Source organism: Anguilla anguilla, chromosome 1, assembly GCF_013347855.1.
Source record: "Anguilla anguilla isolate fAngAng1 chromosome 1, fAngAng1.pri, whole genome shotgun sequence".
NCBI classification, from domain to species: domain Eukaryota; kingdom Metazoa; phylum Chordata; class Actinopteri; order Anguilliformes; family Anguillidae; genus Anguilla; species Anguilla anguilla.
The window spans coordinates 23,628,853-23,643,107 of NC_049201.1; the positions used below are offsets into that span (position 1 = coordinate 23,628,853).

The 14,255-nt window shown below is 39.1% G+C and overlaps 1 protein-coding gene across 1 annotated transcript; it reads right to left on the bottom strand.

Moving 5' to 3' along the window:
- Positions 1-3,915: 3,915 nt before the first annotated feature.
- Positions 3,916-13,070, bottom strand: tmx4 (thioredoxin-related transmembrane protein 4). The gene is made up of 8 exons (XM_035381187.1): positions 12,853-13,070; positions 11,028-11,143; positions 8,578-8,623; positions 8,209-8,337; positions 7,698-7,743; positions 6,817-6,918; positions 5,649-5,712; positions 3,916-4,692 (listed from the first exon to the last, which is right to left on the bottom strand). The coding sequence occupies exons 1-8, from the start codon at positions 13,044-13,046 to the stop codon at positions 4,433-4,435; spliced, it is 957 nt and encodes a 318-aa protein (XP_035237078.1). The 5' UTR covers positions 13,047-13,070; the 3' UTR covers positions 3,916-4,432.
- Between the last annotated feature and the right edge of the window lie 1,185 nt (positions 13,071-14,255).

Below are 14,255 nucleotides of genomic sequence, written 5' to 3' on the forward strand. Positions count from 1 at the left end.
TAAATGATGATAAGTGGAAAATATTAAGTTAAAATTAAGACTTACAATACCTGGGCATATGTCCAAATACTAATTTATTTAAGGATACAGAGAAAAAATATAGGCTACTTGTCTTGAGTCCTAATCAAGGCTCTCCACTGGTTTACAGAATAGGTTTACATACTTTTTGGCAAATATTTATACATGTTTATACGTGTTTGGATATTCATCTGGGAACAGCAACAGCACACATTACAGGTGACTTCTATAAACACTGTGCATATTCCAATGTGTCAGTACAGAAGGTAACCTGTTTTTAATATGCAAGGAAAAGGGCCACTTAAGACATTAAAGAGGAAACGAAAACATAACACAAACTCATATATCCGTTTGAAAGTAGATTTGTACCTGCAGGCTTGTAGGTTTGACAGCTTTTGTTAATTAGGAAAATTGTACAGACACTTTACAATGTACAAAAGGTATAAATCATAGGCATATATATATATATATATATATATATATATATATATGGTAAATAAATCACACATCATTAAAGATCAAATAATGACTAAATATGACTACATTTTTATTTATGGTTAATGGAACGGTATGCCCACCTACACAACCAACCAGCCATATGAAATGTCAACCTCCTCTGTCACCTAATTTGCAGTGTGAACCTTATATATAACTGGTTGTATTTTAACCACTTCTGACGAAAACAGCAGCCAAGAACTAGTCAAATTCTCCTAACTTGAGATTTCATATTTAGTATTAGTATTTGATAAATATAAGTTTACAAAAATCTCAAGTTAGCAATATTTGACTAGCTCATGGCAGCTGTTTTCCACAGAAGATCTGTTCATGCAAGTCAATGCAGGATCTTTTCATGCAGGAACTTTTCAACAATGAATACTGTCATTGGAAAAGTCATTACATTACAAATTAGTTATTTCCCAGTTCTACATGTCTAACACTATATGACACCAAGGTCGGTATTCAATAAACATTTGTTCCTAACTTAAAAATGTAGGACAAAAAGAAATGCAAGCATTATTTTATTTTAATACATACTGTAATAGTCAATAATTTGTCAAACTCAGTCTGGTTATCACAGACTATACAGATTTTCCAAGTCTCATCCGTATGCTACCGGGCAGATACATGTTTTAAAAGCACCAGATAAAGTAGATAACTTGATTATCATTTTGTATCTTTTATTTTCTCATTTGCACATACAGGGCGGTAATATGGCACCGTACAGTACAGGACAAATTACAATTTCCCGGCATAAATAAAAGGAAATAAACTTCATCATTATGCAAAGCTGTCTTTTAAATGGTATATATTCAAGATCCTATATCCAAAGTCAAAATAATTACTACAAGTACACACATCAGAATAAGAAAATATAAATGATAAACTTTCATAAAAGAAGTTGCTCTGTAGAGGCACTGTTCACTTTTGTTGGATGAGAGTTCAAAAGGAAACTTCACAGAAAATGGCATATTCTGTTCCTTACATTCACTATAGTAGACATCAACATGTAAAAGCAGAAAATAAGCCAGTTCTTGGTTACATAAACTACTCCCTGCTATCCGATTCTCATACAAATCCCAGAAAACATAGCTGTTCACCGCCCTGCTGGTCTGCTGGTCTTACCTTAAGACCCGTTTATACTGTATCACCTGACCAACATTGTGATCAGTGATGTGTAATGATGTACAGCTCGAAACACTGAACAACAGTAGCGAGGTAGCTATCATTAGCTGCTTCGCTAAAAATCACTCACTATCAAAACTAAAATGGAAGACAGCTTCTCTTTCATGAAAAAGTACATGTTGCCAACTTGGAAACCGATAACCTGCCATTTCAACTACTATGCCTTTGTGTATCATTACACCGGTTGTTTGTTGGCAAATGACTGCAACCACTTTTGGCTGTTCAATAAAGTAACAGTCAGTTGAAGAAATATGATCTGGCCTAATAATAACTCACTGGTTAGTTTGTTCCAAATAAAACTGAATGTTCGTTTAAAGAGATGTTTCAAAGGCAGTTATGGAAAATGCTATGGACAGGTATATGCATATAAGGCATAAGCATTAGCTACATTAGCTTTTTTTTGTCATAAGTAGGAGGCTGCAGCATTACAGATAAAATCTATTAGTATTGCTGTTTCACTAGTGCTACATTTAGCTGGCTGGCTAACATAAAACAAATGCATCCAATCTAATCACTACTGAAGCAGGCAAAGATTACACCACTGGAAGAAATATCAGAAGTACAATATGGTCCCATGCGGTTATATAACATTGTACTTACAGAGGTGTAGTGGGAGAAAATGGACTGCAATCTTATATAATCAAGTAACTTCAAATCAATCATTTTACAAGACTGTATAAGGGCAGTTTATGATTGCACCTATCACACGGATAGTGTTCTGTGCTACTGTACATTAAGTGCTTTCACATGCATAAGAAAATCAGTTGACAAATTTTGCCCATCTATTTAGTTTTTCCTCATTAGTTTTTTCTCACTGAAATGCACACATTTGTCCACAGTGAAAACCGGCTCCTTTCTCAACAAATGTCCGAGCTCAATAAGTACAGACACTGAACTGCACAGTAGGGAACAGAATATTTGGTCTTTAGTGAAGTTACCCTTAAAAGAAATGTATAATTTCTGAATAGATTTACAAAAATGACAAATAAATGGATATATCAAAATGCATTTTTCTCTGTTGGCTGGTTTCATAGTGCTACATATATCATTTTTGTCTGAAAAATAGTGAATTTATATTCTATGTTGAATAAATACGTTGGTAGAAATCATGTATAAATATACTCCTTGATGTGATAAAACATTGAAAGAGTACACAGGCAAATGTGATTGTCAAATAAGAGGATATCTGGGTTAGAGTATTTTTCTGCTGTTCATAGCGTATCCTAACAACCTTATCCCAGAACACCAACACAACCAAAGAAGAAATATGACATCAATACTGATGCTATTATTTGGCAACTGCAATTCATTTATTACACATTTTTGTCTTAACACCTGGTTCCTCACACTAAGCTGAGCATTTGATTATATTAATTAGCACGGACAAAAATAATACAAAGCCAATTAATGACTCCTTAAAAAAGGCTTTAGAAGCCAAAAAAAAGAGTAAAAGTTAAAACTCCATAAGCCAATAATCGGATTATCAGGTATAATCAGATTGTCAAAGCAAGCCGGTTAAACTTGTCGCCCAAGGAACTTTTCGCAGAACATCTTGATTGTTAACTTCTGTGTTGGCCAGTAGAGGGCGCTTAAGACAAACTGACCACTTGTGCAGCCGTTCAGCTCCACCAGACTTCAAAGTGCCTCATAGTCCTTTGCAGAAAAGACTGATTACCTTTATCGGTACGTCGCTTGATTTTATGGACAAGCTTTCCTTTGTTTAATATTTCTTTTCTCAGACTTGAGACTGTTCTGTGTGAAATTACTTAACTTCGCTCATGGAGAAGCATACAAAAAGCAAGCTCAGAAATTACGTGCAGTCGTGTGAAAAAATCCAAGAAAATATTTCTGCAATGTCAGAACAAAGTGATCATCCGAGTAATTTACACGCTTAAGCTCCTTGTGACTGATTCAATACTGTAATACAGTCAAATTAAATTTTCAAAACTTAGTGACAGAAGAACACACAACCTGCAAAAGCAGGAGTCCACCAGTTAAAACCCATGCAGTCACATTTAATTCCCCAGATTTAATAAATAGAAAGCAGGAGTGCATTTCTAACCCCTCTGGAATGTGTTGTGCATTTACGCTGTGCATGGTCATCAGTCCACTTCAAGCACAATATGCGTGTTTATATCATAACACTTATAATTCTGTAAACTCGTTGGTGGATTATAAGACTCAGCTGACATTTTTTCACTTTTGTAAAAAAAAAAAAAAAAAAAAAAAAAAAAAATTCTTTATCACACTATGGAGGCCTAACATTATTGAGCAGGGATTGTAGGGTCAGATAATGAATGAATCTTGTTTACCAAATGTGTTATGAATTGTACTGGGATAATTCAAAACAAAACTGCTTTTGCTGGAAACAACCCATGCAGTTTTAGACAGGAATTATTGAATTAAATTATTGAATTAAATTATTGAATTATTATTGTTAATTTGATAAATTATGGAAGAAATTATGGCAGATTTTGTTACCCACCTGAGCCAAAGCCAGCACACTATCCTTGTAGCGCAGGAGTGTTTTTGCAGAGACGAGAGAGAAATGACATGCACGGTACAGCAGGCAAGCCGAGGAGCGGGAGGCAGAATTTACTTTAAACAACTAAAGGTCATCTGAAGGTCATTCCGTATGGGCGTGTGCCGTGTAGCTGGCACCCCTAGCCCGTGTGCACGGGGTCGACACTCTTCTTTCACGAATCCTGTAGGCCATGCTAGGAAACAGGGGTTAGGTCTCTTCTTCTGCTGTCTTTGATCCCTGTGGCTTCCGGTGTCTCACTTCACTCTCCGTCGCCCCCTCTGGCTGCTGGCTGTCATTGCCGTCGTCCGCCCCCACAGTGGTCACTGCCTCTTCTCCTGCGGACTCCTCTCCGGAGATCATGTGCTCCATCTCATTCTCATTTTCGTTCTCTGAGTCAAATGGCCGCTTCTCCTCGATCAGGGAGGCGTTTGCCTCGTCTTCGGATAAATCATCCTTCAGGAACTCCTCTGTGGACAAATAAGCAGGGACAGACAACCAGGTCTGCAATAAATCTCAAAAATAATAAAGTTTTCGAGATGGAGGTAAAAATCTATCTGGTCCTGATGCTAAAATCCGAGTAAATGAAAAAGCTGGCGTGACAGTCTCAAAAAGGTAAATTGCATTCAAGGAGAAACTGTACTGGTAGGACCACAACCAGATTATCGGTAAGGCTAGCTCATTGATTTTTTTTGTTGCCCATTCATGGTGTGTGATATGTGCGAAGGTCAAATAATTCATTGACCCAAAGACCAACCAGTTGTCAATTTGAATAATTTTAATGTTCTTACATTTAAAAAACTCTGCAAGCATCACATAAGAAAACAGAGATGGAATTTTACATAATGCAACAGTTATAGGAAGTCAACCAATAAATAATGCCCCACAATGAAGAGCTCATATCGCCCACTTGGTACGGTAACCTCATTTTGCCGAGAGGGGCGTCTTTCAAGATGATACTTCCCCCCATCCATAGAGCTTAAGTAGTTGCTCACTGGTTTGAGTATGATACTGACTTTACCCATATGCATTAGCCTTTTCAATGACCAGGTCGGAACTCAAATGAGCATCTATGGGATATGCTGGAACAATATCCATGCTAGTGTTTTCCATTTCCATGAACTATGCATGAGACTAGACTTTCTTGGGGAATAATGTTGTTTTATTCATACTGTGGAATTGCAGATTCTGGTACTCTATGCCACAATGCATGTAAACAGTACTGGCCACATGAGGTCGATAAATTCAATACTGTATTAAGATAATTTATATTGGTGCTTCCTTTTGTTGTTAACTATCTGCATGTACAGGCTACTGCAGTTCAGTCTGCATTTCATTTTATAACAAAATGGACACATCAGTTTAAGAAGAATTCTAAATATGAATTTATGTAACTGCCAGTTGGATTTATTTAGTACTTTCTTACCTTTTTTTCCAGACTTGTGCCTCGGTCTCGATGGACACAGGCAGTCTGCGATCAAAACCAGAACCTAACAGAACAAAAAGATATTCCCACATGTTTTTAGCTCACAGCAACACTGCGGAAACATATAGCGTAACTCCACATTTGAAAACCCTTCAGAAGAGTACACTCCACCCACTTTATCCTCCTAACTAGCACAGATTCCACTAGGATTACACAACCCTTAAGTTTTATGCAACACTGAAATGGGAGCCATAAAATAAAAGTTGGTCAAACTCAGAAAAGAACATTACTAAACCGGGAAAAAACTCTGTGAACACTTGAAAATAACCACAGGGGCTTTAATGGCTGCAAACACAGGTCTCCTTATGCAAGAACCACTCACTTCACGATTACAATTTAGTATTTCGTTTGCGCAGTATAATGTAAGCTTTTAATTTGTGAGCACTGCCACTAATTAAACCGATCTAATCCAACAAGAACAAGAACTTTCTGTAAAAGTCAACAGCTTCAACGGCATTACATTTTCTCAGCCAAACATTTCACCTTGCACCTCAGGTAGAGGATAGCAAAAAAAAAAAAAAAACTGTATTAATTCCAAGGAACAGAAAGTGCAGTTCCTGTCCTACTTTCAGCCTAAAACACAATTACCATATTAATTTACTTTCCAAATAAGACATTGTTTTTTCTACAAGAGATTGACATTTTAATTTTTATTTCCTGAATGACTTCTTTCCTCCGTCATTAGCAACTGTACACTTTCTCAACACACCCTTCCATTCACTTTACTTTCCCAGTTGAAATTTTAACAGATCGCAGGGAAAGGTGGATGGAATGCAGAAGATGACCATCTGATTACTATAGTGTCAAACTCAAGTCCTGGAGGGCTGCAGTGTCTGCTGGTTTTTGGTGTGTTTCAGCACGAGAGATCCATTTCAGTCACTGATTAGCTACAGACCACTCTCTCAAGGCTTGAATTGGCTGCTGACTGACAGAAAACCACAAATACCTGCAGACACTGTGGCCCTCCAGGACTGACGTTTGACACCCCTGCTGTAGAGACTGTGGTGTCAAGCGGAGAGCCAAATTTCTTAAGCCCTTGATCAGACAAGGCCGGGGCTGGAACACGCGCCATTCTGGTGTCAGGACATAGATGCAGTTCCGCTCTTACCAGGCCCAGGATGAGTCCTGTCAGCAACGTCGCCATGGCAAATATCAAGTAGGACGTCCACGCTGGCAGCCCCTGCGTTTCAGTCAGGTAACTGTGGATTTGCTGTGCAAAACAGGACACGGCTTGAATCAGAACCACCGACCACCCAACCCAATACAAATGCTGCTTCCTTGCATCACCACAATCACACCTTTCATCCTGTAGCAGTAGGCTACATTCCTTAACAGAGAATTGCGTGAGCAAATAGGAGTGAGCAACACAAATACATTGCAATATAGTAACATACATAAACTAATCCTTAATTTAATAGATTATTTCACCCCTATCCCCTCTAATGTAGTATAGTATGGAAGGTATTTGAATGGATTTGTTAGTGTATGGTATATTACCCGCCATTCATGCTTTTTTTTAAATGCCCTTGCTCATGATTCGTTCATACTAATTAATGCATTCATTCACAGTTTCAATCATGTTCACGTCATGTTTTGCTGAAACCACATGATCTAAGCAGTACAGCTTCCATCCTAGTAGTGCGAATCCAGCTGGGATTCTGAAATTATTAATGGTATTTCACAGGCAGTGAGGCCAGAAAATTAATTTCAGACCAGCTTCTCTGAGTGATGAGGGGTGTGATTTTGGTAATCATAAGCGATATTTAGCACATTCAAGAGAAGAAGCAGACTGTTTCAATATCACTGACCCTGTTATTTCTATAGAGCCAAAATAGCATGCGCTCACATACCATAAGCCATACACAGCCATAAGGCATACATAACTATAGTACATGCATATCCATAGCATATGATCATAACATAACCATGATAAATACAGAGACCAATCCATGCGATACATCTCTGCTCTATAGTAAAACATCTGCTTACTCTGATCCACACAGAGAGATGAAAGAGGCCAGCCATTCCTGTCATTCTTCAGAGAGAGAGAGAGAGAGAGAGAGAGAGGGAAGGACAGAGAGAGGCAGGAGACTGTTTTTTTTTGAGTGGAGAAATTTGCAGAAAGCTACATAACCATAAAAAGAACATTCCTATGTTCTTCCTCTCTGATTCACTGTCCTATCTGTGAATAAAAATGTCTGATTATACTGCAAGACACTGCATACAACACAACAAAATTGAACTCCTAATAGGTTTTCGATTAAGACATCGCTAAAAAAAAAAGCCTTGGGCTCCTGTGGCTAGAGTTTGCCTGAGGAAGGCACTGCTGTATATTTAAGCAAAGCATTCAGCGCACAGTCATCATCAATCAATATTCACCTTTTCCAAGCCCAGAGAACAAACAGTTTTCTGTCAGCCGTGTGAGGTTTAAAAAAGACACATCCGCGCATATGTATAAATAACCGTAAATGAATAATGGTAGGGGAATAAAGCCAATTACACAATCGAGGACGGTGACTTCCATCCTGGCACAGGTTCTACCACCTCCCACTTCTTCTCAGTGATGTAGCTCTGGAAGTCCTCCACCGTCCGTGATGACAAGTACCTCCGGAAATTTCCATCCTTGGCGCTGTCGGAACAGCAAGGCATACTTGTGTGACAATAGCACACACACTTCACATGAAGTGGATACGTTATCTTCCTTTGACCACTGAGAAAGGAGGCGGAAGTGGTCTATGAAATAAGTGAATAATGGGAATATAATCTAGCAATGTGTGTAGTGCACCGAAGAGTTGTTTGTGGAGAGACTTGTGGAGCCCGTATGGACAACTACGTACTGCAAGATGGCCAAAGCTACCGGAGAACTTACTGAAAAATAGTAGGCAGCGTCGTGACCAGGAACCGTCCACTCAGACCTGAGGAGAGAGAGAGAGAGGAGAAAAACAAAGTAAACGATCAGCCGCGCAGCGTAAGATCCCCTACGGGAACTGCTATTTCCTTTGTGATAGTGGGGGGGTTGAGGTGGGCGGGGGTGCGGGCACAGCTGAGGGCTCGTTCAGGGCTGTGATCTGTCAGCATGCGGTTGTCTCCCGTTCCGCGCGGTTTGGCGGAGGATGTGTTTAAGCACCTCTGCCGCAGTTAGCGCGCTATTTGTGGATTCGTGAGAGGCCCTTTGAAACTTCTCGACGCACTGCGGACACACCGACTCCAAAACGCGTGCGCCGCACTGTCGGTATTCGCCTCTCGCTTTCACGGATAGTTCTGCAAAACTTTTCCGAGTTTGGGGGTGCTTAAGGACAGGGCTGGGTGATATAGGCCAAATCTAATATTGTGGCTTTTTTATTTTATTTCGGTATATAAAATCACATTATACATTCAATAATCCTGCAAAGTCTGAAGAGGAAATTCAGCTTAGGATTCAATGTAAGCCATCACCTACAGTATGAAGCCTGAAAGGTTCAGTGGGTTCATTAAAAATCAAATTATTTATTATCTTAATGCGTTTCTCGGCACACTGGCAGATGTATTTATTCATATCGCATGCCGGTGTGAGACCCCAGGGAGGGAGATGTGGCAGTTCTGGGTGTGCACTGTCGTTTGCTGCATGGAGAGAGGGAGAAAGCGCGTCCACAACAACACAAAGTCAAATAAATAAACACGTTCACCCTTCCCCTTCACGGGTTCCGGGCGAAAACAATAAATTAACAGAACAACCAAAACAATGAATACAAAAGAAAGGAAAATTGAGCGACAGCTTTTCAGCTTGCCAAACATAGCTTTTCAGCAGCAGTTTCCTTTCTCTCAGTGTTCCGTCAAACAAACAAGAACAAACAATAAACTTGCTCTCTTGGTGTGTGTGCGCCCCTTCTTGGCCCCGAACTGTGAAAGGGAACACACCTATGGGCACCTGGGTTGATCAGCTTACGCAACCCAGGTGCGTGTGCTCTCTCCACCGGGAGGTGTGACCGAGACAAATTCGCTTCTCCCAGAATGCTACAATTCATTAACAGTGCTAGACGCATGATCTGCCCGCCCTCCACAAACCGCTGTTCCCCGTTCATTGTACCCTTGCTGATGGCTTTTCGTTTCTTAACAGAACAATCCCTGATGATCCCTTTTGGTACTCTCAGTTTGCCCTGTGTGTTCTTGCACTTGTCTTGATTGTAAGTTACAGTTTGTGATGTTTTCATTTTGAGAATACAAGATTAGCATTTTTCGTCCATAGTTGTCAACTACAGAGGTTATTGTTATGACGCATCTTAGTATTCGTAAAAAGACATTGTTAAAATAGGATCCATCTTACTGTTTGTTTCTTGGTTATGAACTGACAAAATTATTTACAGCCACAACATGAGACCCTGTTAAGAAAACAGGCTAGTGCAATGCAAGTAACCATCCCAACAAATGTTTCCATTTAAAATGAGTCGATTTTACACGTTCATAACCTTCACGTTTAAGTGCAAGAACTCTTCAGTTCCGAATGTCCCCCATTCCCAAAGGGTAATTGTGTTGGTTCTTCCACTTTTTTAGTGGGTTAAGTAAAACAGGTTTAAGCTTTGAGCAAACCTGCTCCCTACAAAGCAAACACAACCAAGCTAAAATAACACGCTTCATCCAGGAGCCCCCGAATCAACCACAGCTTTTGCATGTGAGCCTGGCTGCCCAAGACATCAGCCAATCACACTGTATACCTCGAGGCTTCATTTGTGTAATTGGATTACATTTGGTTTAAGTGTAGGAACGAACCACAGGCAAATGTGAATCTCCTCACAGAGAAAGCCACATAATGACTGCAGGTGTGGAAGAAGCTGAGATATGGACCCAAAGCCGAGGCTGTCTCTCCAATGCAGACCTCATCTCCTTGAGGAGAGCTTTACAGTGTGAACTCTACAGGACGACACTACAAGGAACAGGACCAGACCTGCTGAGATAATTACTAGAGCAACCACACACTTATGGAAACTGTAGGCTCAGCTACTTGAACCATAAGCAAACACTTATGTTAAATATAAGCCCCCAGCTACTATTAGCCTAAACATACTCACAATGTACCTTCAGCCTAAGTTTCAAATGGTAATTTACCAACTGTATTTACACAACATTGTGAGTTTAATGGTTAAAAAATTAAGAAAGTATTTTGCAAAGAAAATAAAAAGAAATATGACTGTAAAAAATGTAGCTTGGTTAAAGGTACTGACACTCAACATTAAGAATGCGTTGGTGGTCAGGGTGAATATAAAAGAATTAAGAGCCCACTCTAAGTAGCTAATCTGAAGAGCTGCTGTCCCTGGGACAGATTCTGGAAGGTTCTGGGTGTACCTGGCTGCTGGGTGACGTCCACCTTGCCCACAGAGACATCCAGTGGTGCACTATCCCGGGAAAACATGTCCCATTCCTCTTTTATCTGCTGGCAGGCCGGGCACCAGGGGGCATAGCTGCACTCGCACGAAAACACACAAATCGCACACTTCAGAATCACACCGAAGCGCATACACAAAGCCCTAATACCGACCAACTTTTTAAACCAATGCGTGATTCATCTGTTATTCTGGTGTAACACAACATATCTCATGATTTATCAATAGGGGAAATGAATAAATGCTGAAACTTACATATATATTTTAATTTAAGAAATTACAAATTTTCTTTTGATGTTTAAAATTATCCCAGAGTTAATGTACTATACATACAGTATACTTTAATGCAGTTTATCTTGTGGGAAGAACCAAATGCAACTAGCTGAATGTTATATTTTTAAATGCAAGTAATATCTTTTTAAAAAGCATTTCTCAAAAGTCATATCGATACACATATCATCATGTGCATTTAAACACAATATTCCAAAAATTTCTTTTGCAGTCAGTTTGCCCAATAGGTACTGTTTAAAGACCCTGTAAATTATGAATCATACACTATACCAACAATATCTTGGTATTGTTAGCATCACTGTATGACTTTTCCTTTTACTCATTGTTTGATTTTTTATTGAACAACAAAATATTTTTTTTTAATTTAACAGAAAATTCTTATTCATTACGGAATAACCTAAATTTTAACAACAAATATTTTTAAACAAATATTCCTTCCATTTTCTCCTATGCAGTTACATGTCTTCCCAAAGGGTTATCAAGCAGACAACCAGGGACCAATTTTAGTTTTCCTATTAAGCAATGCGGCTGATGCTTTCTTCAAGTCTTATTTTTTTGTTTTATTTGAATGTGCCCAATTTGAAAAAGACTTTGCTAATCAACATCAATCCCAAACTAGATACTGTGCTGTAGATAGCCTACATCAACAGCAAACACTGCTGAGTATAATAGAATGGAGCATGTGCTGATGTAATATAATGCATTTTGTCAGGTGATACTTTGAGTAGTGTGTGATGTTGAATGACCTGTTGTTCACATTATGCATTCTTTTGATGAAAACATTTTAAATATGTTTTAATTATCTGATACACCCGCCGCACCCACACTAAGTGAAACTTACTGAAGGCTTCAATATTAGCCTTGTTGATGAGGCTAATGTTTTATAAATTAATAGAATAGACATATTTGAACAGGCATAATATAACGTGCCTGTCCCCACGAAACTTATCTTTAAAAAGATAATTAACGACGCTAACAAAATATGCGCAACGAAACAATAACAGAAATGAAACAGTCTTCCGTTCTGACGAATCGCTTAAAAAGACGTATTTCAAATCAGTTTGTGCAAGCACTGGAGAAGCATCCATGAACATTGCATAACGAACAAAACCCCAACTGTAATATCTGCTGTACATGAAAACATGAACGCGACCCCCGACTAGCTAAATGTGTGTATTCTACACAAACACACAAAAGAGGAATTAGGGGGGGAAACAGTAAAAAAAAAAATATTGGGGAGAACAGCCACGATAGCAGCATCACTTGGATTATACCATATGCTTCCGGCTTCATGTTTAGGAATACATTATGCACAAAAACAAAACAGTAGTCTATTTAGGCTACCTATCTCTTAACACAAGCTGCAATAAACATAAAACACCAAGCAGCGAAATATTCTGCAACAGTCCGTTGTGCTAAAATAATAGCTGCAACCCACGGTTAGCTCCTATATGTACCCGCCTCCTTATGATTCAAATATTGTTTCTAATACTCACAACAGTAACATCCATTCTCCTTCGAGGATCAAAGTCCAGTTGGTGTCAGCGACTGACAGTACTTTGCTTTCGACTTCCTGATCTGCAGAAACGACAAAGTTTATTACAAATATGGCCAGGAATACACCGAAGATATGTATTTTATCAAAGGGTCCTGCAAGACATTTTCTCCCCGCCATGTTGACAGCGCACATGATCGCCAACAACCAGGAAATAGAATCGCTTTTTATTTTAAAGGTGGAGCGACTTGATTCTGAGCCCAGAGCCAACCTCACGGACCGCCTTCGCTTAGATCAGGAGTGTAAAAAGAAAAAAAATGTATCGCTGTAGCTATCATTAGGCCTTTTATTCTGCAGGCATAGGTCATTATTCTGCACGCGTAACATATCTGTTTAGAAAACAATTGCTTCATATTTATTGTCGTCTGATAGTTTCTCTGTTAATTCAGTGTTCAGGGTTGAGCACAGCGATTGCACTGCAGCTAGGATAAGAGTATCTTTCCTGTTTGAAATCGTTGTTTTTAATACTAAGATTTCTGCTTAATATAAATTTATCATACATTTAATAATTAAAAAAAAAAAACCTACTGGTCTAATCATGACCAGAAAATGCGCATGATTTCAAATGTGGATGTAAATGGGACATGCTTACTGTTATTAAATTAAATGTTAACGTGAATGCAAATGAATAGCCTAGTGGTATCCGAATGGATTCTGAAATGGTCCCGTTTCTTCTGAATACTAAAGGTAATGATGTTTTGCACTGAAAATGGTTTGCACTGATTTCACAAGTAAACTCATTCCTTCCTGTCCTGGGCTAAGTCTTCTGACTAATGAATGTTGCCATGCATTACTGCATGCCTCAATAGCACACCAAACTTTAAGACTAACCAGCCTTGCCAAAACCAAGCTGGTGACTCATCCAAGACCTCTCTATCATCCTTCATAGCATAACAGTGTCTACATCCCAGGTTACCAGCAACATTTTTTTCCAATATAATTCTGTCTGGTGTCACACACACTCAGTTGTAATGTTTTACCTTCCACACACTGATACACCTGGATATAGACTAAACTTTTCATGTGCCTGATATTCAGTTAATTTCAAAAACATGTAAATTTGGTCACTTGGCCTGTGTAAATCACATGGAAGCAGTAGCTCATCTCACAGTGGCTATATGTCACACATACACTTCAACATTGCATAATTTAAGAGATGCTCTGCCTTCTAAAGCACAGGTTCTGCAGCCACAGCACCATGAACCCTGGTCCTGCTGAATGGCTGAAGCTAAGCATGTGTGGCCTTGGTTAGTACTTTGTTGGGAACTGCCTGGCACAACTAAAGTTGCTGGAAGTGTTGTTGGTGGGCCAGCAGGGGGCAATCTTTCCCCCTGGCCAACTAAT

Coding starts and splice junctions, on each gene's coding strand:
- tmx4 (XM_035381187.1), bottom strand. CDS start 13,046: ATGTGCGCTGTCAACATGGCGGGGAGAAAATGTCTTGCAGGACCCTTT. Junction 7,744..8,208: donor AAGTCACCGTCCTCGATTGT/GTAATTGGCTTT, acceptor CTCTCTCTGAAG/AATGACAGGAATGGCTGGCC. Junction 6,919..7,697: donor ATCTCTCTGTGTGGATCAGA/GTAAGCAGATGT, acceptor TGTTTTGCACAG/CAAATCCACAGTTACCTGAC.